The following is a 26,682-nucleotide window of genomic DNA, read 5'->3' as shown; positions in this document are numbered from 1 at the left end:
AAAACTGGTATATTCATATAGTGCATTGCCATTCCACAGCTGCAGGCACACATACGTATTGCAGTTATAATAAGTGAAACAAGCAAACCGCAGAAGAATTTATTCACTGTGGTTTCTTGTGTATGAAGTTCAGTAAGAGGCAAAACTGAAAAATATGAGCAAATACCTAGATTATGAAGCTTTGTAAAGAAAATCAAGGGAATGGTTTTCACACACTTTAAGATAAATGGTTACCTCTTGTGGATGAGAGAGAAGGATGGTGCTGGGGAGGAATTTCAAGGATCCTGGCAGTGGGTGGCAGTTACATTGACATTCACTTCATTCTTTTTTAAAGTGTATGTGTATACTTAATACACTTTTTGATATATAATAAATTTCATAGGATGAGTTCTTTGTTCATTTCTGCACCGACAAATCTATAATCTTTGGGGGTTTTTTTTGTTTTTGTTATTTTGCGGTATGCGGGCCTCTCACTGTTGCGGCCTCTCCCGTTGCGGAGCACAGGCTCTGGACACGTAGGCGCAGCGGCCATGGCTCACGGGCCCAGCCGCTCCAAGGCATGTGGGATCTTCCCGGACCGGGGCATGAACCCGTGTCCCCTGCATCGGCAGGTGGACTCTCAACCACTGCGCCACCAGGGAAGCCCAAATCTATAATCTTGATGAAGTGGTTGATTTTTTTTTCAAAGGAAAATATAAATAACCCAAGTAGGACCAAAAGAAGTGAGAAACCTGAATTGATAAATATTATGGAAGTGGTATCAGGCTAGCTGATTCCACGGTGAAGTGGAAATCTGGCCCACTTTTTAAAAAGAGCTCCCGCACAGCACAGGGAGATCAGCTCGGTGCTTTGTGACCGCCTGGAGGGGTGGGATAGGGAGGGTGGAGGGAGGGAGACGCAAGAGGGAAGAGATATGGGAACATATGTATATGTGTAACTGATTCACTTTGTTATAAAGCAGAAACTAACACACCATTGTAAAGCAATTATACTCTAATAAAGATGTAAAAAAAAATCAACAACAAAAAAAATAAAAATAAAAAATAAAAAGAGCTCCCCTGGACTTCCCTGGTGGGTGCAGTGGTTAATAATCCGCCTGCCAGTGCAGGGGACACAGGTTCGAGCTCTGGTCCAGGAAGACGTGCCGTGGAGCAACTAAGCCCATGATCCCCAACTACTGAAGCCCGCAAGCCCCAACTGCTGAAGCCTGCGCACCTAGAGCCTGTGCTCTGCAGCAAGAGAAGCCACCGCAATGAGAAAAGCCACCGCAATGAGAAGCCCACACGCTGCAACGAAGACTGGTCCGTGCTCGCCACAACAAGAGAAAGCCTGTGTGCCGCAACAAAGACCCAACGCGGTCAAAAAATAAATAAAATTTTTAAAAAAAGCTCCACTTCTGCATTAGACATCCGTTAGACATCATCATTAGACAACCGTTAGACATCATCACCTGATCACATTACTAAGATCTCAGAATTGTCATGTCAGCTAATCTTTTCATCTTTTTGCTTCTCTGATGTTGTCAGTCTATTTTAGTTGACTCCCTTAGTTGACTTCTGATCACTACTGCACTTTATAACGTTTTCATTTTTCTCATGTTCCCAAGCTCTCTACCTCTGCCCCTAATTTCATATTGTTCCACAGGACCTCATGTTGTTTTTCCTGTGCCAAAACAGAAACCACTGAACGTGAATCCTTTCAAACTACGTTTCCTAGGCTTAATTAAATGCTTTCCTATTGCTTATAGTATAACGCTTATACTTTTCAAAAAGGAAAGGTATTTATAAATCTCCTCACTCTCTGTCTCCCTTTCAGTTTTCAAGCCAGTATTGTTTTTGCCACTCTACACTAACATTGCTGTCTCTTGAAATAATATACTTCTCTAAGTTTTCCTTCTTACCTTGATTGCTGTTGTCATTTCTTCCTTCCTCCTTTCTTCTCTCCCTTCTTTCTTCCTAAACTTTCTCAAAAAACCAAAACCTTAAATATAGGTCTTTCCTAAGGTGTTCCCTTAGCTTGCATCTTTCATCTTATCAGTTCCTGTATAAAACAGTAATTTATATGATGTAATAATTGTGTTTTCTACTTGGGTTAATACTATCGCTACCCTTCCTGGCACACAGACTAGAACGTCTTCACTTCTAGCTTCTTCTTCATGTAGTTCTCTTTCCAGTGTACTTCTTAAGTCTTCCCACATTTCCATAGACCTAGACAGGTTCATTTGCCATGTTTAAAGACCTCAGATGGTTCTGTGGTCTATGAGAATAAATTTATCCTACCTTTCTAGCCCTATTTGCAGCAGTAGAGCCTTTGTGAGGCCTGTATACCCAGAAAAATAGATGTTTTTTACTCTTTCTTAACAGTTGCCAATTTTGCCTTTTTTTTTTCTGTGTTTTTGCCTCTTTCTTCTTACCATTCATTCTCTTCATTCACATTCCTATACCCTCCACCTCCTCTTCCTCCCTACACAGTGAATCTCAGAAAGAATGATACATACTGATACATAAGCAAAAGTTGTCTTTTTCCAGGCTAAATTCTTAGCCTTAAAGATTTCTGTAGCATTGCATTTGTATCTTTTATGACCCTTGTTTCTGCCTTGCATTAAAATGAACTTGAATAAGTGTATTATTTCTGCTAACTAGTGTCTCTGCTGCTTGGGGTCAGGGAGTCATCTTTATTTCCTCTTTGGAGCTTGGAACACAGTCTCTGTTGTTTATATGAACTAATGGGAAAAAATACAAACTCCAAACCCCATTTTCTTTTTATTACCCTCTTTATTGGGGGAGGGGGCATGCAACCTAAAAAACCATTAAATTTTAGAATTAAAGTAATCTTGCCACTAATTTATTCTAAGACCATAATATTATGGATGAGAAAAATTTGCCTCCAGAATTTAAGTGAATTGCTCAGTATCACACCATTCAAGTAATTTGTGGCTTCTGGAATTTTTAAATTTGACATTCTGATTTCCAGAAGCAATGCTGTTGATATGAGTACTTTGAAGAGTTTAATCCTCTCATCCTTTCTCAGGCCTGGAGTTTGTCTTCTGCATTGTCTGAGGGTCGTCTTCTCTGCTAGAAGAGAGATGAGGGGAGATCCTAAGTGAGCTGGGGTGGTCATAACCCTAATTGGATGGAAGTCCTCAGGCAGAAAGTTGGCGTCATCATTTTCTTCATTTAGTCCTATAGAAGTTCACTGTATTCTGGTTCCTTTTTCTTCTTTCCAACAAGAGACTGCCTCCTAAATCTTTCTTATTTTCTCTGATGGCTTTTACAGACTTACGTGTAGTCTGATGGTTTTATGATGTTAAGAAAAATGTCATAAGGAGGAGTGTTTGCTTTTAGTATTCATCTTTAATTATCCATAATATCTGAATTCTGTCTGGACAGATTTGTCACCACTTTATCCTTCATCTTTCCCCAGTACCTATTGATACTTTTTAGTTTTCTGCTATCTTTTATGGATTGTAATTTACTGTTCCCTCAAACATATACCTTATTATTGTTTTTATAGAGATTGGGACAATAGGGCATTTTTCTTACACAAACTTTTTTCTCCTATCCACTAGATGGCTCAAGTGCACCACTCTGGCAGCTCATATAGACATTTGTGTGCTTTGTGATTTCTGCTTTCTGATTACTGCTTGCTTTTAAGTTGTCTTGATGAGTTCTTATCTGCACCAGCCATTTCAGCTTTACATGTATGTGATGGCAAGTTACCTCACATTTTATGATTATTTACAAACATCTGAAAAGCAGCTGATGATTGCAACGTTTAGAAGATGTTTGTTTGTTTTGTTTTGTTGCTTTCACGAGCTGTTTTGGACTTGAGTTCAGTTGCCAGTAATCTCTATATAGATTCCCTCAAACTGGGCATTCAATTATTAACTCATTCTTTTCTTCCTGACTCATAGTCATTTTGAGTCATTTTGCAGAATATGGTGGTATTTTGGGAGTTTTTGAGGCACTAATGTTACGGCTGTTTGCTTCGGTTCAGTAGATATCTGAGTGTTCCTGTTCTGGCACTGTGCTAGGCAGTGGGGGAAATACCAGATGAATAAGCAGGACATGTTTATCAGTAGGGAGCCTACCGCATTATTTTTTTCCTTGAATTTCTGAAGCCAACTGATGGGTAGAATGAAATGGCTGATGAAGGTTATGTTTGTAATCAATCATGTGTGCAGTATGAGGAGAATTTTATCTCTTTTTGACATCGTCCCTGTTGATATATATGAAATAAGAATTTTTTAAAACTGTATTCTTTAGAAATATTTTGTGCTCATGGTTAGCTGTTTTGAGTTGTTAAGTGGAGAGGAAAGGGAAGTGAGACTGGCTGAATGCTCATCATGTGCTGGTTTCTTACTTTAATGTATGGTATTTAATTTGGTTCTCCCAATAACCTAAAAGACAAATACAAATATCTTCATTTTACAAATGAAGAAACTGAGGAATCAAATGGGTTAAGTAAGTTTGCCTAGGGTCAAACAACTAGAGGATGGAGAGACAAAATTTGGATCCATATTAGACCTTCTTCAAAGCTCTCATTCTCTCCAGGCATCTGTGTAGTCTCCTGGGAAGATGGCACTTGTACCTCCAAAAAGGGAACCTGGGCCTCTTTGGGATATCAGGGGTTGCTTTTGTTCGTTTGACCTAGAGAACACCATTATTTCCTGAAGTGTCACCTTTTTTTTTTTGTGGTACGCGGGCCTCTCACTGCTGTGGCCTCTCCCGCTGCGGAGCACAGGCTCCGGACGCGCAGGCTCAGCGGCCATGACCCATGGGCCCAGCCGCTCCGCGGCACGTGGGATCCTCCCGAACTGGGGCACGAACCCGCATCCCCTGCATCGGCAGGCGGACTCTCAACCACTGAGCCACCAGGAAAGCCCCCACCATTTTTAATAATTATTTTAACTGGTTGGTTACTTCCATATCCTAAAGGCAGAAAACTCCAAGCAATGCATTGATTGATTGCCTTTGACAGTTGATTTTATTACTGACCTTTGATATAAAAAAGTGTTCTTAGACTTTTTGGCAAATTAGTCATACTGTCTCTTTGACAGATCACCTTAGAATGATAGTAAGCTTTGTATAAAAATTGATTTACCCAGAGAAACTGTTTGCACCTAACCTATTCTTCAAGTATTATATATGCATATGCATATGTATATATTTTGTACCCATGGTAATAACTATGAATTACTTCTATCAGTTTGAAAGTATAGTTATATGATTTAAGGGGAAATAGGAAGTTATTGATACAGCAATACACAAAGTATTAACAGTATTGTAACTAGATAATAATTTGTTTCTTTTCATAAAACTCCCTTGTATTCTCTCATAAGGGTTTGGTAGCTAAAATTGTGTAAAAGAGGAAATAACGTTGTTATCCAAGGTTCTTAAAGAATCAAGATTGAAATAAAATAAGCAGTTAAAAAAAAACTATTTAAAGGGGGTTACTTAATTTTTCTGTGGATGTGGTACCATTTTTCTTGGCTCTGTAGTTTTTGTCCTTTTTCACTGTATCAGTAAACAGTCGTTAGGTACACATCCTTCAAAGTTTTCCAAAGTTGATATCAGACTTTTACAACTATTAAAAATAATCAGTACTGCTCACTTGAACTCATTGATTTCATGTTGTATCATCAGTTTTCAGTTAAACAATAACCAGAAGTAAATTTATACCTTTCATGTCATCTTATATATCATCCACACACTGCCTGAGATTTTTATTCCTTTTTATGTATTGTTGGGTGTTGACAGTATTATTAACCATATTTACTTTACTAAATGTTGCCTTGTGTGGAAATTCCAAAACTTTGCCAACTCTTGATAACCAGAATAATGATAAGCTAAAGAGAGTCTTATTCCATCTTTTGAGGGAAATGTAAAATTGTTCATCTAACTATAAAGAATCTTTGGCAAGGGTGTTTTTTTAAGAGTATGTTGAATTCCTTGCCATTTTATTATTGATAGCTATGTATCTATATGATATTTTAGGTATGAATATAAGGAACGAACTTTCAGTTGTCAAAGAATAAGCATGTTCAGTGAGTTGCAATTGTGGTATGACAGTTGGATAACTATTATATCTTGCTGAATCAACTCCATCTAAATCTTAAGTGCATATTGTATTGTTTAGTCACTTCCTGATTCAATGAGAAGTCACAATATGTAGCAGTTTAATAGCTAGCATGTTCTACTTCATAGCTCACAGAATGTCCTTGGTGAGTAAAGTAAGTCCACAAGAAATACAAAACAGATGAGAATTCCTTTAGAATACAACTTATCTAGTCTATTTCCTATAATTTGATGTGACTGTGAATGAATGTACTTATGTAATAAGAGAGCCCTAGGTATATTTAAATATTTAACCCCCTGTAACTTACTGTTAGTTGGAAATGAAGCAGGGTTTTTAAAACATTTTTCAATATATCTTTTCATTTCCTGTGTCTTGTAAATATCATTGATTTGTTATTTTGCATTTTTTGACTGTGGTCCATAGGAAAAAAAATAACTTTTATTGTGTGCAGTACATATTTATGTATTTGTGTGTGCGTGTGAGTAAACAAAAGTTTCACAGATACTTATTAACACACAAGCTGTACTCTGATATTCTCTACTCTCTTCTGTTTCATTTAGAAAAAAATTCTAATCCACTAAATTAATTTCATGACACATCAGTGGATTGGAACTCATTGTTTGGAAACACTGCCATTTTAACTGAATGCTTAGAAGGTATAAGTCCAAAAACCATCTGAGGTACGAAGCCCATGAAGGAAAATTTAATATTGATTGAGATACCTTGGTTATTTGTGCACCCCTACAATTAAGATCATTTTAGTTAATAGAAAATGTGTTTCAAGTTTCAAGGGGCATCTTTAACCAGGACAAAGGATCAATCCTTGGTAATGAAAACATTCTAAATGTGAAAAGTCTACATTGTAGATAAATGTGATTTTGTTAATTATAAGTAATCATGATTATCATGTTTGGGAACATTAATATGCTAGTCACTTTATGTTGAATTTCTTTACATATTTTATCTTTGCTTAAACAAGAAACTTGACATTTCTTGGTTGACATAAAAGTTTGCAGTTAGGAAGGGGATCAAGATAGCAGAATAGGAAGACCCTAAACTTACCTCCTCCCATGGCACACCAAAATTACAACTATCTGTGAGCAGCTATCTGTGAGAAAGACCTGAAGACTAGCAGCAAAGATTTTCTACAACTAAAGATATAAAGAAAGAGCCACACTGAGATAGGTAGGGGGACAGAGACACAGTCTAGTCAGGACCCACACCATGTTGGTGACCCACAAATGGGAAGGCTATCACAACCACAGAGTTCCTTCCTGCAGAGCAGGGGGTCCAAACCCCACATCACATTCCCCACCCTGGGGGTCCATCACTCTGAAGATAAGCCCCAGAACATCTGGCTTTGAAAACCACAAGGGCTTACAATCCGGAGAGGCAGAGGGCTGTAGGAAATGACACTTCACTCTTAAAGGGCATACACAAAATCTCACACACTGAGTCCCAGCACAGAGGCAGTAATTTAAAAGGCACCTGGGTCAGACCCACTTACTAATCTTAGAGAGCCTCCAGGAGAATCAGGAGGCAGTCAGGACTCTCCTGGGGATAGGGATGCTAGTGGCAGATACTTTGGGGATTTCATTTTACCCTATTGACACCAGTACTAGGAAGCGCCATTTTGGAATCCTCACTCTATCCCATTCATGCTGGGGACTTGCTCTGTCCACAAGCAGCCCACAGCAGTCACTGGGAAAACCTGCCCCACCCAGCAGAGCAACCTGGGCAGGGCCTTACAGCCAGCAGGGCCAGGGGCCAGTCCCACCTATCAGCATGCTCACAGTAGTCGGCCCTGCTACAACAGAAGGGTGCATGCAGCCCACATAGGGGACACCCCAGAATACTGGTGGCCAGAAGGAAGCATGCAGCTGGGCCCCATAGGACGTCTCCTGCATAAGGCCACTTTTCCAAGATTTGGGAGACATAAAGGACCTACTCAGTACCTAGAAATAAACACAGAGAATTAGGCAAAATGAGGAGACAGAGGAATATGTCCCCAATGAAGGAACAAGACAAAACTTCAGAAAAAGAACTAAATGAATGAAATGGTGATAAGCAATCTACCCAATAAAGAATTCAGGGTTATGGTTTTACAGATGCTCACAGATGGTTTTACAGATGAATTTGGGAGAATGAACAAACATAGTGAGAATTTCAACAAAGAGTTAGGAAATATAAAAGAGCCAATCAGAGCTGAAGAATATAATAACTGAAATGAAAAATACACTAGGAGGAATCAACAGTAGAATAGATGATACAGAAGAATGGATCAGTGATCTGGAAGACAAAGTAATGGAAATCACCAAAGATGAACAGAAAAAAAGAAAAAAGAATTTTAAAAATACGTAGTTTGAGACCTCCGAGACAACATCAGGCGTACTAACATTTGCATTATAGGGGTCTCAGAAGGAGAAGAGGGAGAGAAAGGGGCAGATAACCTATTTGAAGAAATAATAGATGAAAACATCCCTAACCTGAGGAAGGAAAACAGATATGCAGGTTCAGGGGACACAGAAAATCCCGAAAAGATGAACCCAAAGAGGTCTGCATGAATACATAATTAAAATGACAAAAATTAAAGGCAGAATCTTAAAAACAGCCAGGAAAAAGCAACTGGTTATGAACAAGGGAACTCCCACAAGACTGTCAGCTGACTTTTCAGCAGAAATTCTCTAGGCCAGAAGGGAGTGGCACATTATATTCAAAGTGATGAAGGAAAAAACCTACAACCATGAATACTCTACCTGGCAAGTTTATCATTCAGAATTGAAGGAGAGAGAAAGAGTTTTGCAGACAAGCAAAAACTAAAAGAGTTCATTACTACCAAACTGACCTTACTAAAAATGTTAAAGGGAATTCTCTAAATGGAAAAGAAAAGGCCACAACTAGAAATAAGAAAATTACAAAAGGAAAAATCTCACTGGTAGAGGCAAACATACAGTAAAGATAGTGGATTAACCACTTATAAAGCTAGTAGGAAGGTTAAAAGACAAGAGTAGTAAAATCATCTATATCTGTAGTAGGTGATTAAGGGATACACAAAATAAATTTATTTTAAGATGCAGGACTTCCGTGGTGGTCCAGTGGTTAAGACTCCACACTTCCCCTGCAGGCGGTGCAGGTTCGATCCCTGGTCAGGGAAATAGGGTCCTGCATGCTGCACGGCATGGCCAAAACAAACAAAAAAAACAGATGTAATCTATGAGGTCAGAAACATAAAGTGGAGTGGAGGGGAGTAAAAATGTAGTGCTTTTAGAATGTGGTCAAACTTAAGAGACCATGAACAAAAATAGATTGCTGTATATATAAGTTGTTATATATGAATCTCATGGAAACCAAAAACTGTAATAGGTACACAAAAAATAAAGAGAAAGGAATCTAAACACCAAAGATAAGTCACCAAATCACAAGGGAAGAGAGCAAGAGAAGTAGAAAGGAACAAGGAGCTACAAAAACAACCAGAAAACTATTAACAAATGGCAATTAAGTATATGCCTATTGATAATTATTACTTTAAATGTAAATATAGTAAATAAATACTCTATTCAAAAGACAAAGTGCCTGAATGGGTTAAAAAAACAAGACCAATGTATATGCTGCCTACAAGAGACTCACTTCAGATATAAAGACACACACAGACTAAAAGTGAGAAGATGGAAAAAGATATTCCATGCACATGGAAACAAAAAGAAAACAGTACTTAGACAAAATAGACTTTAAAACAAAAACTGTTACAAGAGACGAAGAAGGGCATTACCTAATGATAAAGGGATCAATCCAACAAGAAGGTAACACTTGTATATACACCCAAAATAGGAGCACCTAAATCATAAAGCAAATACTAACATGCATCAAAGAAGAAATTGACAATATACAGTAGTATTAGAGGTCTTAGCATTATTTTTTTGGATGTCTCCTAAGGCAAGGGAAACAAAAGCAAAAATAAGCAAATGGGACCATGTCAAACTAAAAAGCTTTTCTGCAGCAAAGGAAACCATTAGCAAAACAAAAAGGCATCCTACTGAATGGGAGAAAATATTTGCAATGATAATCCTGATAAGGAGTTAAAATACAAAATATATAAAGGATTCATACAACTCAATATCAAAAAGGCAAACAATCCAATTAAAAAATGGGAAGAGAATCTGAATAGACATTTTCCCAAAGAAGACTTACAGATGGCCAACAGGTGCATGAAAAGATGCTCAACATCAGTAATCATCAAGGAAACGCAAATCAAAAACAATGAGATATCATCTCACACCTGTCAAGGATGGCTATAATCAAAAAGACAACAGATACCAAGAGTTGGTGAGGATGTGGAGAAAAGGGAACCCTCGTGCACTGTTGGGATTATGAATTAGTGTAGCCACTATGGAAAACATTATGGAGGTTCCTCAAAAAATTAAAAATAGAACTACCATATGATTCAGCAGTTTTACCTCTGGATATTTACCCGAAGAAAACAAAAACACTAACTGGAGAAGATAACGCACCCCCCCATGTTTATTACAGCATTATTTACAATAGCTAAGATATGGAAGCAACACAAGTGTCCATCAATAGATGAATGGACAAAGAAGATTTAAAAAATGGTACCTTGCTATTTGTGACAGCATGGGCAGATCTAGAGGACATTATGCTAAGTGAAATAAGTCAGAAAGAGAAAGATAAATACTGTATGATTTCACTTATATGTGGGATCTATACAACAAAACAACTGAACAAACAAAATGAAAACAGACTCATAGATCAGAGAACAATCAGGTAGTTGTCAGAGGGGAGGTAGGCATGGTATTTGGTGGAAAAGGTGAAGGGATAAAAACTTCCAGTTATAAATAAGTCATGGGGTTGTAATATATAGCATAAGGAGTATGGTCAATAATACTGTAACAACTTTGTGTAGGGGCAGATGGTTACTACACTTATTATGGTAATTATTTTGTAATGTATTTAAATGTTGAATCACTGTTGTTCAACCGAAACTAGCATATTATTCATCAACTGTATTTCAATAAAAATGTTTACAGTTATATATAGGCAACTTCTGGTATGATATAAAAAATATTAAGTGTCCTGAGAAGTACAGGTAAAATTAAGATAAAAATTATAATTTCCTGGCCTTATATGATGGCTTATATATTTGAACACTTAGAAAGGATGGTGATGGTCATTTCTCAGAAGGGAACAGAGGCAAAAAGGCAGAAAAGTTTGACATGTTCAAGAAATTGAAAGTAGTCTATTTGGATGAACTTTGTTCTAGAGGCAGTTTTTAAGCAGAGGAGAGAGCTAATGTCTCTTGTAGTACCCACTTGCTACAGGAGATAGCAGATGGATTTGAGTGGGGTGAACTTAGGCAGGGAGATTAGTTAAGAATTCATTGAAGTAGTTTAGAGAAGAAGAAATGAGATTCGGTAAGATAGTGTCTTCAGAAATAGAACATTTTGGGCTTCCCTGGTGGTGCAGTGGTTGAGGGTCCGCCTGCCGATGCAGGGGACACGGGTTCGTGCCCCGGTCCGGGCGGAGCGGCTGGGCCCATGGGCCACAGCTGCTGGGCCTGCGCGTCTGGAGCCTGTGCTCCGCAACGGGAAAAAGAAATAGAACATTTTATCAAGATTATCAGAGTAAAATCACCATTATTTGTCCATCGATTAGATTAATTCATTCATAAATATTTGGGTATCTTCTGTACAATTCTGGGAACACAAGTGTGAACAAAACACATGCTCTTTGCCCTTATGGGTTTTAGTCCAGTGGGAAACCCAGATGTTTACAGTTTAGGGTGATGCATATGCTGTCATAGAAGGCCAGTGTGCCCTAGCAGTGAGTGTCCAGACTACTAATCTTGAAGTCTCATGGATGGGTAGGTCTTGACCAGGGAAAATAAGCAGGGAGAAGTATGTTGGAGGCAAAAAGAAACTGTGTATCAGCTTGGAAATGAGAGAGAGACAGTGATACATTGTGGAACTGAAAGAAGTTCCTTGTGGCTATATTTTGGGATTGGAGAGGAGGCCAGGACCAAATCATCCAGAGTACTGAAAAATCCTAATGAAAGGTTTGGGCTTTATCCTTTGAGCAGAAGGTAAACATGGTATGGTTTTAGGCAAGGGGGATTTAGGGTCAAATGTGCATGTTAGAACAATTATTTTAGTTACGGATATTTTAGTTACAAGTAAGAAACTTAAGCCAAAGGCAAAGAAAGTGGTCCAGGGAAGTTCAGCATATACAAGGGTAGGAAGTACAGCTGGACCTCACAAAGGTCTAGAACCAGAAATGGTTATCAATTAATATCAGGTGCTTTTGCTCTTGCTCTCCCTCATCACTGCATGTCTTGTCTCTAGCTCCTGATACATTGTTTTTTCTTTGTATACCTGGCTTCTCTAACTACAAAGCTAACCCACAGCCCCTCTTAGCTTTTCTCCCAACTCCAGATCCCCTGGAGAGAGTCCGATTGGCTCATTATCTCAGTTATCTCCCCTTGGTCTAATCATCTGTGGCCAGTAGAGCATATAGAATAAGTATAACTGCTTCAAAGCCCACCCCTGTCGCAATTAAGGGGGTGCAGTGAGTTGTTGGCTGGACAAATTTCTCAGAATGAACCAACTTAAGAAGATCACTGGCATAAGAGTGAAGAATTAAGGGCAAGGGGATTAGAGGCCCCTTTAGGAGAATACAGTAATGCAAGCAATAGTTAATATTGACCTGAGTTAGAGTGGTGAGTAAGAAGAGAATGAATTTGTAGTAGATTAAAGATTGACTCTCCAGAACTGCATGGTAAGCGGATATGGGAGGATAAAGAAACAAGGATAATGTCTGTGTTTCTGGCTTGTATAACTGAGTGGATGATGATAGCATTCTCTGAGCTGGAAGGACATAGGAGAGGCAAATTTGGTGGGGATTGAAGGAGATGGAGTGAATTATTCATTTTTGCACATGCAGAGTTTGAGGTAGGTAGCTTTGAGACATGTAAGTGGAAATGTGTAATGGACCACTGAATATATACATTTAGAGCAGAAGAAAAATCTCAATGGTAGATAAATGTTTGAAAGCTAGTTTTACATGCTAGCTGAAGCCTAAGAGTGGGTGAGATTGCCCTGGGAGAGTGTAACAAGAGAAGAGAGCCAAGACAACCCTGAAGAGAGTCATTTTTGAGGGCTGGTAGGGGAAATGAACCTATAAGGGAAGACTGAGAAGGAACAGAAGGTAAGAAAAATCAAGAGTATGCAGTGTTTTGGGGAATCCAAGAAAAGAGAGTGTTTCAGACAGAAGAATATGGTGAACGGTGCCAGATACTGCTGAGCAGCATACGGAGTCAAGTTTTGTTGGGTTTCAGAGCAAGGAGCTTGTTGATGATGTTGGTGAATGAGTTTAATGGAAGTGGTGAAAGTAGAAGCAGAGGGTTGAGGACTCTTGGCGGGGGCAGTAAAGAGATCAAAACCACAAATGTAAACAGTGTTTGAGAAATTTGGCTGTGAGAGGAAGGAGAGAGAGGGATCAATAGCTAGTGATTGTTTTTGACAGTGAAATAGGGTTTTAAAGTATGTGTATATTTTGTTTTTAAATAGCAGGGTCTTAATCATATTTGAGTGCTAGGAGAAAGACTGATGATTACTTGAGTAAGATCAGGAGAGTTATTCAGAGTACTGTTACATTGTAATAGTGAAGAATGAAGCAAAAGTAAGTATTTGGACCCTGGTTTAGTAAAGGGAAGAAGTTATTTCCTGACTTTTCTCTGGGAAGGGATTAGGATTATCTACAGGTAAGGTAGAGTTGAAGATGTAAGGAACAGTGGGACTCTTCGAAATAGACCTTGTAGAAATTAGAGGGGATAGCTGACTAGGGGAAATCTAGAATTTTCTGCCTGGGTTAGATTGAAGGCCTTGAACTTAAAAGCACTATGGACCATTTTGGGTTTTGTTCAGCAGTCTACATATATGCTCAAAAGGAGACAGCTAGTTTGGTTTGTGCTGTGCGATTTCAGGTTGGTGCATCAGGAGAGAGTAGGGCAGGGTTATTGGCATAGTGGTGATCTATCTAATGGGCCATAAGCTGAGGAATGAAAGAAGTAAAAACATGAGAGGACTAACAGGAAAGCAGAGTTCTTAAAGGCCTGGGTGGGAATCCTTATGTGCAGAACATAAGTGAGAGTAACTCAGGGTGAGACTGATCCTCAAATGAAGGTGACACTAAAGGAAAATGAACCAGTAGTTTCTTTGGAGAGTTGCAGCCTGTGTTGCTGGAAGAATAGTACTGCTGCTAATAGAAATAGATGTGGAAGGAAGAGTGAGTTTTGGAAGGAAGAAAAGTTTGATCTTCACTATTTAGAGTTTCAATACCCATGGAATATCCATACTGAGATGATCAAGAGGCAGTTGAAAATATAGGAGAGAGGTCAGGACTGGAAATGAAATTGGGAATCATAATTGAAGCTATGACTTTACCAAGGAAGCATAATATATAGAGTGATAAGGTGGTCTTAGGCACGGTGTGCATTTAAGGAGTGGGAAGTAGAGAAAACGTGCTTGCAAGGTTTGAGCAATTTACAGAGAAACTTAAGAGAAGTTAAAAGAGGAATTGACTGAACAGGCCACTGGATTTGGGAATTCTTGAGTGGCTCTCCAGAGGGGTCAAGAAATAGTGGAACATGAAAGGAGATTGTAAAGATGTGAGGATTAACTGTGACTTTTTGGCAACATGTTTATTGGCAATGAATGATGCGTATTATATGTGATTTTTAAAATCTCCCCAGTATACGGACATTTAAAAATCATAACTTTGCTTTAAAAACTTTTATTAGCCAGCTTCTGGCTTTCTGAAATGGAGTACACTGGTCATTTAATTTCTTAAAGCCTCAGGAGTATCATAATTAGTGATTATTACTCAGCACTGTAATACTGCTAGGACCTTCTGAGCACTGTTAGGACTTGTTCTTATACTGAGTGCTTCCCGTGTGCCTTGTTTTTTGACGGCTTCTTCCTCTAAGTCAGTTGACGTTATTATTCTAGAATCTTTTTCCTTCAAAGTACTTCACTGTGTTATAGCTTAAAATTGTTAGAGAATAAGAGAGCTCTTTAGGAACAAATAAATATACTTAGAGTAGTTAGCACTGTTAACATTTGTGAATCAAAAGATCCAGACCAAAAAAAAGCTAGTCATTTTATCACTTCTGCCAGTTGGCATGTTGGACACCCATGTTATGTTTAAATTGTCTTCTAAGTGACTTCATGAGGTTCTTCCATATGTAGATTATTGAACTACTCCAGAAAGTCATATATCTCTTTAGAGGGTCTGAGGGGGGAGAAGATAAGAGGAGAAAACACTTAATATCTGCTGTAGATTTATGCAGGAAAAAAATCTGTTTTTAGTCTCTGGCTTTTGTTGCTGTTACTGTGTTAGTAGTGAAAAAAGAGATTTTTATGACCCAAGCTGTAGGTTTTAGCCAGTGAAGGGCAACTTGAAGATGAGATAGAGCTTAAAATTAAAGCTGTTTCTGAGTGATTGATTATAGTTTTGAAGCTGGACAATTAAACCTTTTTACTATTCGTGCAAATCTTCAACTTAGATTTGTCATACCTGGTTAATACAATCAAATGGAAATGCTTTTTTTCTCCCCGTCTTGCTGAGCTTACAGATTCTGAAAAATGGTGTAATTTACTCTGAAATTCAGTGTTTTGTTTTGTTTTGTTTTGTTTTCTCCTGCTGGGAACAGGCACATTTAATTACAGAAAGCTGTTTGTCATGGAATCATTTTCTTCTAACACCTACCTAGCACTTTTTAAAAATTCTGATCATAATTCCATTGCTGGCAAGATAAACTAGTGGTAATTATATGTGGAATTAACTAACAATAAAATTCCCTGTAAGATGCATCTGGGACACTTCTTATTTGCTCTTCCCAATTTGTGGTTTTAGAAGGTGTCTCTGGTGGTGGTTGAATGCAATCAACATTTTCTTCTCTTGTGAGCCTAGAATCTTATTACTAAAAGACTTGGCAAAAGTTATTAGAAAATGGCAGGCATTTGAATCTTTCTCAAGGAATAAGTTATTTTGCATGATCAATTTTTTGGATAGTGGAAGAATTTACCCAGGTACTGCATTGTACAAAGGTACCCTTAAAACTATGTATTCTTTCTTGTATAAGAATTCATAAAAATTTTATAGGAATTTACTAGTATGAATTTTTTAACTTTAAAATGAAAATATCTTTTGAGTATCTTGGGAAATAGTATATTCTTACAAATTAGGTTACCTGTTTTTATTGAATTGAATGTCATTGAGAATATTGGCATTGCATTTTAGCCACTAACAATAATCTAAATACAGTTCAGCAGCCCAGAGCCAGTCTCCTAATATTTTGAGATTTTTGCTGTTTTGAGAACAAAGTAATTTAAAAATTTTGGATACCATCTAACTGAAAGGTTGATGCTAATTTCATAAGCATATTGGGTTCCATTACATAAAGTATATTATCATCATTTGTTTAAAAAGTAGCCAGCAGCCTGTTACTTTATGGCTGAGGACACTGCTATAAAGTCTTGAGATCTTCAATAAATAATTTGAATATATAAATCTTAGAAACTAGTTCTGAGGTTTTCATGTAGCTAAAGTCATCCTCAAAATACAGAAATTGTGAAGGGATACCTGTCTAAGCATTATTTTGTGGTTGGAATGTAAAAAACCTACTCAAGTAACCTCAATTAAGGTATGGATATACAATGGAATATTACTCAGCCATAGAAAACAATGAAATAATGTCATTTGCAGCAACGTGGATGGACCTAGAGATTATCATACTAAGTGAAGTAAGCCAGATAGAGAAAGACAAATAGTACATGATATTGCTTATATGTGCAATCTTAAAAAAAAAAAAAAGATACAAATTGAACTTATTTACAAAACAGAAATAGACCTGCAGACATAGAAAACAAATTTGTGGTTACCAAAGGGGAAGGAATGGGGGGAGGGATAAATTAGGAATTTGGGATTAACATATATACACTACTATATATAAAACAGATAACTAACAAGGACCTATTCTATAGCACAGGGAACTATACTCAATATTTTGTAATAACTTATAAGGGAAAATCTGAAAAAGAATATATATTATGTCATACACGTTAGTGTATGACATAATGGTATTTCTATATTAATTACTTCAAATATAATTGAAGAATAAACTTTGAAAAATGTGTGGAACTGAAATAGATGCATTTACATAGTGGCAGTTGAGATCTGCTCTAGAGGCCACTTGAGGGCTTTTAAGAGTGATGTTAATAGGAATTTTGAAACATTGACTTAGGTGTGAGGCCAGGAATCTCTGACTATAATCTGCAAGTAGTCAGACTTCATTAGTTAGACCTAACCTCATTTTAAAGGCTATTACCTACTTGCTGAGAAAGCAGCCCTAAACAATTCCTTAGCATAGATGGATACTGTAGAATGTGGTTCTGCCACCTTGGCCATAATTGATAAGCCCAGGGCAGGCCTTTGACCCAAGGGTAGTAGTCTGTGAAGTGGCCTGGTATGAAAACTGCACAAACAGCAGTAACGGGCATTAAACTAATCAAGCACATATCTCTTTCTCATGTAAATTACTCCTTGAGAGGAGGAGAATGATGGACAGTTCGTAATGGGAACTTATAGTTACAGTTTGTTCATTTATTGTTCATTCAACACCTATCTGAATGCCTAATATTTGCCAGTTACTATTCTAGGCTCTGGTGACTCAGTCATGAACAGACCAACTTTCATGCTTTCGTGCAACTTACGTTGAGGGGACAGATAAGTAACATGTAATAGATGTCAGTAGTGTAAGTGCTTTGAAGAAAAATGAAGCAGGCTGAGGAAGAGGGTGTGATTAGAGGGTACTATTTTAGATAGGCTAATCATGTAAGGCATTTCTGAGAAGCTGATGTTTGAGCAGAGTCCTAAGTAGAAGATGATGAGGGAAAAGTCAGCGTGCAGCCATCATGAGGTAGTAGAAGCCAAGAGTTACACAGAAGAAAATTTCAGAGTAGAGTGAAATTTTATATTAGTCAAGGTTCTCCAGAGAAACGAACCAATATGATGGGTGGGTGGGTGGGTGGGTAGATGGATGGATGCATGGATGCATGGGGGGAGGGAGGGGCGAGAGAGAGAGAGAGAGAGAGAGAATGGAGGCTGACAAATTCCAAGATCTACAGTTGGCACTCTGGAGACCCAGAAAGCTGATATAACACTAGTCTAAGTCTGAATGCCTGAGACCCAGAATAGCCGATGATGTTAAGTTCTAGCCTGAAGGCCAGCAGGCTCAAGACTCAGTATTTCAGTTCTAGTCTGAAAGCATGAAAAAAATGATATCCTAGCCTGAAAGTAGTCAGGTAGGAGGAGTTCCCTTCTACTTGCAGGAGAATAAAACTTTTCGTTTTTTTTTTTTAAAGAAGATGTTGGGCGTAGGAGTTTATTAATTAATTAGTTTATTTTTGCTGTGTTGGGTCTTCGTTTCTGTGCGAGGGCTTTCTCTAGTTGCGGCGAGCGGGGGCCACTCTTCATGGCGGTGCACGGGCCTCTCCCTATCGCCGCCTCTCTTGTTGAGGAGCACAGGCTCCAGACGCACAGACTCAATAGTTGTGGCTCACGGGCCTAGTTGCTCCGTGGCATGTGGGAGCCTCCCAGACCAAGGCTCGAACCCGTGTCCCCTGCATTAGTAGGCAGATTCTCAACCACTGCGCCACCAGGGAAGCCTACCTTTTCGTTTTTATTCAGGCCTTTAGTTGTTTGGATGTGGCCCGCCTACATTGAGGAGAGCAATATGCATTACTCAATCTATTGACTTAAATTTTAAATGTTAAAGTCATCCAAACACCCTCACAGAATCACCTAGAGTAATGTTTGACCAAATATCTGTGTACCCTGTGACCTAGTCAGTTTGACATGCAAAATTAACCATCACAGAGGGGGTCTGCTGGTAGCCATAAAAGCAAGATGATTAAAGATAGATAGGCTCCGATTCACCCCAGTGACTTACTGTCAAGATAATCGGACGATTAGAGCTATCTTGAATTCTGAACTTTGTTGCACTGCCTGAATTATTTTCCGTTGTCTGTGAGGCCTGGCTTTATGCCTCTATTGAACTCACTCTTTTTTCCCTGAGTACTCTTTATATAACTACTTAGTTTAACTCGTTTGTCTCTACATTCAGGCTCACCAGACCAACCATTTTATGGATGGGCCAGCCTGATAGCCGATGAGTCTTGTTTCTTGTATAGACATTACAGAAATAAACCTTGAGTTATAAAAGCCTAATTCAGCCTTTTTTTTCTTATGAAGGAAAACAATGGGAAAGATAAACAGAACTTTTAAAAGTGATTTGTTACTTTTAAAAAGGTTCATATTCTTGGTTAACATTTTTAGCAGTTACTTATTAAATTATACCTCTTTTAAAGAGCTGACATGTTTTGGAAATCTGAGAGTGTAGGAGACACAGTCCTTGCCCTCAGAAGGACCACAGTCTGACAGTAAAATCTGCATATCTAAATATACAGCAAGGTAGTTTTGATGAGAAATTAGGTTCAAGCTGGAAAAGGCTTCATGAAGATAATATTTAAGCTAGTCTTTGGTAGATAGAATTTGGATAGCTACAAAAAAGAGGTCAAAGTATTTCCCAAAAAAGAAAGGGAAATGAGTAAATCAGGTGAAAGAGTTTGGGGATGATAATTTAACCACGTTGACATGAGTGTAGTGTTCTTGCAGAGGAATATTTTGAAAGCTAAAGCTGAAACTAAGTATGTCCGCAACATTCTGTTGCATGTTAACCACTTTGAGCCTCAGCTACTCATCTATTAAATGGCACAATAATGCCTATCTTTTGTTTTATTCCTGTGAGACTCATGACCAGTCACCTCTAAATTCTATGTTTCTTTGGTCTTAATCCACAAAGAGGCCTTTTTGAGTAGGGAAATGAGTTTTCAGATTCCATATCATTTCCTCCTCACACTCTTCCTGCTCCAGCTTCCTTATGGAGAGAATGGTACACCAAATGGATCCTCTGTAAATCTCACCAGTATCCTTAATGCCCTTATCTTAGAAATTGTTCCTTCTGTCTCAGTCTTCTGAAGGTATTTTCTGATGGCAATGCTGCATTAGTATCTCTTTCTGTATGGCCACACATGTGCTTTGGATCCCATTTCTTTCCACCTTTTCAGAGATGTTATGCTAACTGAAACCTCAGGTTTCTTTTTCACTCTCCTGGTGTCACCCTTCCTATCTTTTTGGGTCTTTTCTATTAGCAGAGAAATATGATCAGGTTGTCTTTATGTTATATATATTATGCATGCTATGCTGTAGTATATTATATATAATATCTAATCTAATCATCCTCCCTTGACCATATACCTTTCTCCATCAATTTCCTTGTGTCTTCTCCATCAACTTCTCTAAAGAAGTAGTTATACCCACTTAACTTATTTCTAAAATCATATCCTATTCACACCTAAGCTCATTCCAATCTACCTTCTACCCCCATCATTCTATTCTAATACCCTTCTACCCCCATCACTCTACTTATTTGATATTTCTGTAGCATTCAATACTATTGGCCATTCTGTTCTTGAAAACACTCTTCCTTTGGCTTCTTCAATGTGTTCTCCTCATTTTCTGTGTATGTCTCTGGCTACATCTTCTCTGACTTCTTTGTTGGCTTATCTTTCTCTAATTGCTCATTAAATGTGGGTATCCACAAAGCTGACTCTTAGGCCTTTCTTTTCTTACTACTGTATCCTCTTGAGTAATATTATTCTTTCTCGTTGCTTCAATAACAATGCCAACTTTTAAATTTATATCTTTCACATAGACTTCTCCTCTGAGGTCCAATTCTGTATCTAGCTACCAAATTGGTATTTCCATTTGGATGTCTCGGTGAGGTATCTCAGACTCAACATGCTTAAGACACAACATGTTTGTAACTTCGCCTCTTCCTTCATGTCTTCTTCAGCACCAAGACTTGTTTTATTTTGGACTCAATATAGTGTATGGATGAAGGACTCAAATCCTCACTCTAAAAACAAACAAACAAACAAACCTCTTACTAACTTACTAACTCTTTACTAACTTTGCAACCATAGGTAACCTTTAAAGACTCAATTCTGTCATCTGTAAAATGGAAAAACAATAGGTCCTTTCTTAACATAATGCAGCATCAGACAAAATGAGTAAATGGGACTTATACTTCCAGCCAAGATGTAGTAACAGGGACTGAATTTACTCTCTATCCATAAACAATTAGAAAACCTTCATAGGACTGTTGTGAGGATTAAAAGAGTATTTATAAGCACTTGAAACAGGACCCAGCATAAAGTAAGCTCTATGTAAAATTTTGCTTTTATTATTATTAAGTATAGATTTGATGGTTAAAAAAATTGTGGGATGAAGCTCTGAAGTGCTGCTTTAAGGGTAAATTATGGTATTAATTGTTTATATTATAAAAAGCAATCCTCAAATCAGTACTCTTAAGCTTCCATTTTAAGAAACTAAAGGATAAGAGTAATCCTAAAAAAAAAAGGGAATAAAGACAAGAGCAGAAACCAAAGAAATAGAAAAGTACAAAACAATAAAGAAAAACAGAAACTAAAATTTGGCTTTTTGAAAAGATCAATAACAGTGATAAAATTCTAGCCAGACTAATCAGGAAAAAAAGAGAGAGGATGCAGATTACAATAGCAGGAATGAAAGAAGACACATGTCTACAGATCCTATAGACATTAAATTCAACAATTTAGATGAAATGAGCAAATGCCTTTAAAAACACAAACTACCAAAAGCTCATTTAAGAAGAAATAGATAACCTGAGCAGCCCTATATATTTTTAAAAAAAATAAATTTGCAGTTAAAATCTTCCTTCAAAAAATCTCTTGTCCTAGAATGTTCACTGAGGCATTCTATCAAACATTCAAGATGAAATAATATCAGTACTACACAAAGTCTCTCAGAAAATAAAGGGAATACTTCCCAACTCATTTTATGAGGTCAGCATTTACCCTTAGTGTGAAAGAAAACTACAGACCAATAGCCCCCACAAAAATAGATGGAAAAACCTTTAATGAAATTTTAGCCAACTGAATCAATAGTATTAAAAAAAAAGGGTAATACTTTTTACCAAGTAAGAGTCATTACAGGAATACAAGTTTGGTTTAATGTTTGAAAATCAATCAGTGTAATTCACCATATGAACCTACTAAGAAAGAAAAACCATATGATAATCTGAATAGATTCAGAAAAATCATTTGACAAAATTTAATGCTCTTTAGTGATAAAAAACTCTCAGTCAACTAGGACTTGAAGGGAACTTTTTCTGCCTGTTAAAGGGTGTCTAGTAAAATCCTGTAATTTACATCACACTTAGTGGTGAAAGACTGAATGCTTTTCCCCTAAGGTCGGGAATGAGGGAATGATGATGCTCTTACCACTTCTATTCAGGATTGTATGGGAATTACAGTTAGTGCAGTGAGGCAAGAAAAGGAATTCAAAGCCATCCAAATTGGAAATGAAGAAATGAAACTGCTTGTGTGTGTAGAAAATCTCAAAGAATCCACAAAAAAGGCTACTAAGACTAATAAGTGAGCTTAGTACAAAGTTATTATGCAAAAGAATTAATTGTATTTCTTTGTACTAGCAATGAACAACTGAAATTTAAATAAAAATAAATTAACGTGAAAACATTCACAGTAGCATCTAAATGTCAATAATACTGTGGAGAAGTTGAACAGAATTTTGCAAGACCTGTGTATTGGAAACTATAAAACATTGCTGAGGGAACTTAAAGGAGAACCAAGTAAATGGAAATGAATATCATGTTCATGGATCAGAAAACTCAAAATTGTTATAATGTCATTTCTCCCCAAATTGATGTTTATTACTCAGTACAGTTCCAGTCACTATCTCCACAGGCTTTGTTGTAGAAATTGACAAGCCTATGGTCTGTTAACTTAGGCAGAGTTAATGAGACTTGTGGTTTCAGTTTTCTCTGGAATATTACATGACTAATTTTGTTATTGATTTTAGAAATGTTTCTCTGGGCCTTTCTTTAATTTATCTAAATCATGTCTCTACCTTCACAATTGCTTCCAGTTTATTTCTTCTAAAGCCTACACTGTTTAAACTTTTTGTTTAGTTTTTGTTTATTTTTAACTCCACCTACCTAAAACTTCTTTTTAATTTTAATTTTATTTCTTTCATTTGGCTTAGTTCAGTAGCTCACTGGTTTTCCTCTTCCAGCTCTTGCTCCCTCTCTTGCAGTATAATCTCCAAGTAGCAGCTAGGGATATAGTCAAGGCACTCTCTTACTCTGCACTTTCCAGTGGCTTCTATCCTACTCTAAGAATTGAGCTATTATGTGGATATGATAACTTAGGTCTGCGTGTGTGTGCACAGAATAAACTCAGCCACCTGCTTTAAAAAAAGAAAAAAAAAAAAAAAGAATTCAGCTATTAGAATCCAGTTCATGAGCCTCTACATGATCTGGCCCCAGGACACAGCACAGTGCCTGGCACATGGTATGCATTTAATATATGTTGAATTAAATCTTTGCATTCTAAGTCTTAGCAGAATTTTTTTTGTGTGTTTGTTTTTGTTGTTAGCATTGTCTTACAGCCACACACACAAAAATAGTAATTCTTTAGACCTAACTGGTTTCTCAGTTTATTACGGGATATGGAGAGTAGGTTGGAGCTGTCTTGCATGCATTTTAAGGCTCACTTTATTTTATTTTATTTTATTTTACTTTTTGGCCATGTTGTGTGGCATGTGGGATCCTAGTTCCCCGACCAGGGATTGAACCTCTGCCCCCTGCATTGGAAGTACCGAGTCTCAACTATTGGACCGCCAGGGAAGTCCCTTGCATGCATTTTAGAATAGGCTGGTTTTGTCTAGTAAGGATGGTTAATAAGATTTGTCAGCAAGTAATACTCAAACGGGTAGGAAAAGACTGCTTTGGCTTTCAATCAGACAAATTGTAAAACTCTGTGGTCAGAACTTAGGTTATGCTTTAGATGACCCAAACAGTTCAGAACAGCATTGTTTTGTTTCATATCCCAATATACTAAATGCTTCTCTTACAGTTTCTTATTTTTAAAATAACTTTACCTTATATATATATTTTTAATCTTATATTTTCTACTGTGATTCTTTTCTTTCAACCATTACAACCTCAGCTTATGCATTACACCCGGATGTTGCTATTGGGGATCAGGGGCTCTGTTTTAATGACAGCAAGGTGCTGCTCTGTGTTTGTTAGTTTTTTCTGTAGGAGTGATATGTGATAACCAGCTTACTAACCTGTCAATTTGTTGTTCCTTCCACGAACACTCACTGAGATTGTGAATTATTTTTGAATGAAAGTTTATCAGTTACAAAAATTAAGGTTTCAACACTATAATAAACACATAAAAAGGACTAGTTTAAACTTTTAAACTGGAAGTGACCTTAAAAACAGTTATAATTATTTGCTTTTTGTTTTTCTTTTTTAAACTATTGGTTGTTTCTTAAGTATAGCAGATGCTAACCAGGCTCTGTGGTAATTTTTTCTTTCTAACTGTGTTTTTTAATGAAGCAGCTCTTTTAACATGATCTAGCAATCTGTGAATAGAGTGATGACTTGAATTTTAAGATTAAGCAAATTCATTTTGTTAACATCACATTTTGTTCCATTTTGCAGCTTCTTGGTGAATTTTTGGATGAAGCCATTAAATTAATTGCTTGCCACCATGAGCAGAAGCAAGCGTGACAGCAATTTTTATAGTGTAGAGATTGGAGATTCTACATTCACAGTCCTGAAACGGTATCAGAATTTAAAACCTATAGGTTCAGGAGCCCAAGGAATAGTATGGTAAGTTTTTACTTCCAAAAATTAGGCAAAGAATCATTAACTGCTTTGTTTTCTTCTCTCATAAATTCTTTGGTAAATATTCCTTGGTAAATATTTAGCTTACCTCAAAAAATTAAAACTATAAAATTTAAATTAAAGCTATAACACGGCTGTTTTGTTCTGAGATTAATGGCTTTTTTATTATTCATAAAACATAATTTTATAAATCAGCTCTGTCATCTTTAAGTGTAAATTATGATTAAATACTTGGTCATAAGCCATGTAAAGACAGATATGTGTATCAGGAAAGAATAAGTGACATGCTTGGTAATTCCATGTATACATTTATTCCCATAGCTAACTGTTTAATAAGAAGCTTCACTTAATCATCACTTTTACACTGTAATGAAATTCTCGAATATCATAAATCTTGTTTTACACTGGGGAATAAAGTCAGCTAATATGCCACTGTATGTGTTTCAAAACTCCTATGTATCTTTAAAATTGATCTACAGGCTAATTTTTACAAAAGGCCTAGGCTCTATAGATCAGCATAATTCCTTATAAACTGAAAATCAAAACACTCTTTGGGATAGTTCTGTTAATAATTTTAGGTTACTAAGTTAGCATAATAAGCTAGTGTTGTAGGGAATTCTAAGCCTCACTCAAGCATAATTATATCTTTTTTTTTTTCATAATTATATCTTTATTACCTCTTCTTGAACCAGATTTGTTTTGGAATCTATTAAAAAATCCTAAGTGTTTACAACCCTGCAGTTCTCCCAGGTTCTAGAAAAACTTTTGCATACAGCTCTTGCATAGGTACAGAAAGAGACATATGTAGGGCTGTTCTTTGCAGTACCATTTAAAATAGCAAAAATTGGTAATAACATCAAATCTATCAGTAGGAGAATAAAAAATAATCACACAGTGAAATACTCTACAACATTTAAAATGAACTGGAGCTTATATGTGTCAACAAGGATAATCAGAAATGTAACAGAGTTTAAAAGCAAGATGTAGAATATACATACATTATTATACTGTATATATATATGTACTTTAAAGTATGCAAAACAATACCATATATTTATGTATGCAGAAGTATAAAAACATTCATAAATACCAAACTCAGGATAGTACTTACCTCTGAGAATAGAGAGAAGGAAGGGGGCTTTACCTATAATAATATCTTTCTTTTAAAAAAGTTCAGAGGAATAATGGTAAAATATTAGAATCAAACAAATTTGTGTAATGGGGACTGTAACATTTATTCTCTTTTCTGTATTCTTAAGGTAATTTATACTATCACAAACTACAGAAGCTGGGTCATTTTATAAAGCATTATTGGCTGATTGGTTGTCATTTTAACTGATGACATTTAACCATCCACAAATTAAATTTAAAGAAAATGATGTGGTAATATCAATATGCTAAGAATTCTGAAAGTGAACTATTGGTTCAGATTCTAACTCTCTGATTTATTAACTTTGTGACTCACATGGCAAATTAACTCTTCTAAAGCCTGTTTTCCTACCTAGTATACAGGGTTGTTGTGAGGAATATATTGTTTATAAAATACTTAATAGTATTTTAAAAATATATTATGTTCCTGTATCTTCACTTATCCTCAGACAAGTGCTTTTTGAAATTTGTGTACCAGAATTTTCTTTTTTAATTGCTTTGGAAGGTAATCAGCCGGTGTCCTAAGGAATAAATGCCTTCAAATTTTTGCTTCACAAAACATTACT

The 26,682-nt window shown here is 36.9% G+C and overlaps 1 protein-coding gene across 3 annotated transcripts in view; it reads left to right on the top strand.

The window, feature by feature from the left end:
- MAPK8 (mitogen-activated protein kinase 8) overlaps window positions 1–26,682 on the top strand; it is a 102,795-nt gene that overhangs the window by 41,522 nt on the left and 34,591 nt on the right. For all 3 annotated transcript variants that reach the window (XM_060034654.1, XM_060034655.1, XM_060034656.1), the window contains exon 2: window positions 24,782–24,952. In XM_060034654.1, the coding sequence (XP_059890637.1) occupies window positions 24,831–24,952 (122 nt within the window). In that variant the 5' untranslated portion in view covers window positions 24,782–24,830. The remainder of the gene's footprint in view (window positions 1–24,781; window positions 24,953–26,682) is intronic.

This window comes from Delphinus delphis, chromosome 16 (genome assembly GCF_949987515.2).
Source record: "Delphinus delphis chromosome 16, mDelDel1.2, whole genome shotgun sequence".
Lineage (NCBI taxonomy): Eukaryota > Metazoa > Chordata > Mammalia > Artiodactyla > Delphinidae > Delphinus > Delphinus delphis.
Note: the sequence above shows the minus strand (reverse complement) of the source record. Positions and strands in the feature narration are given on the sequence as shown.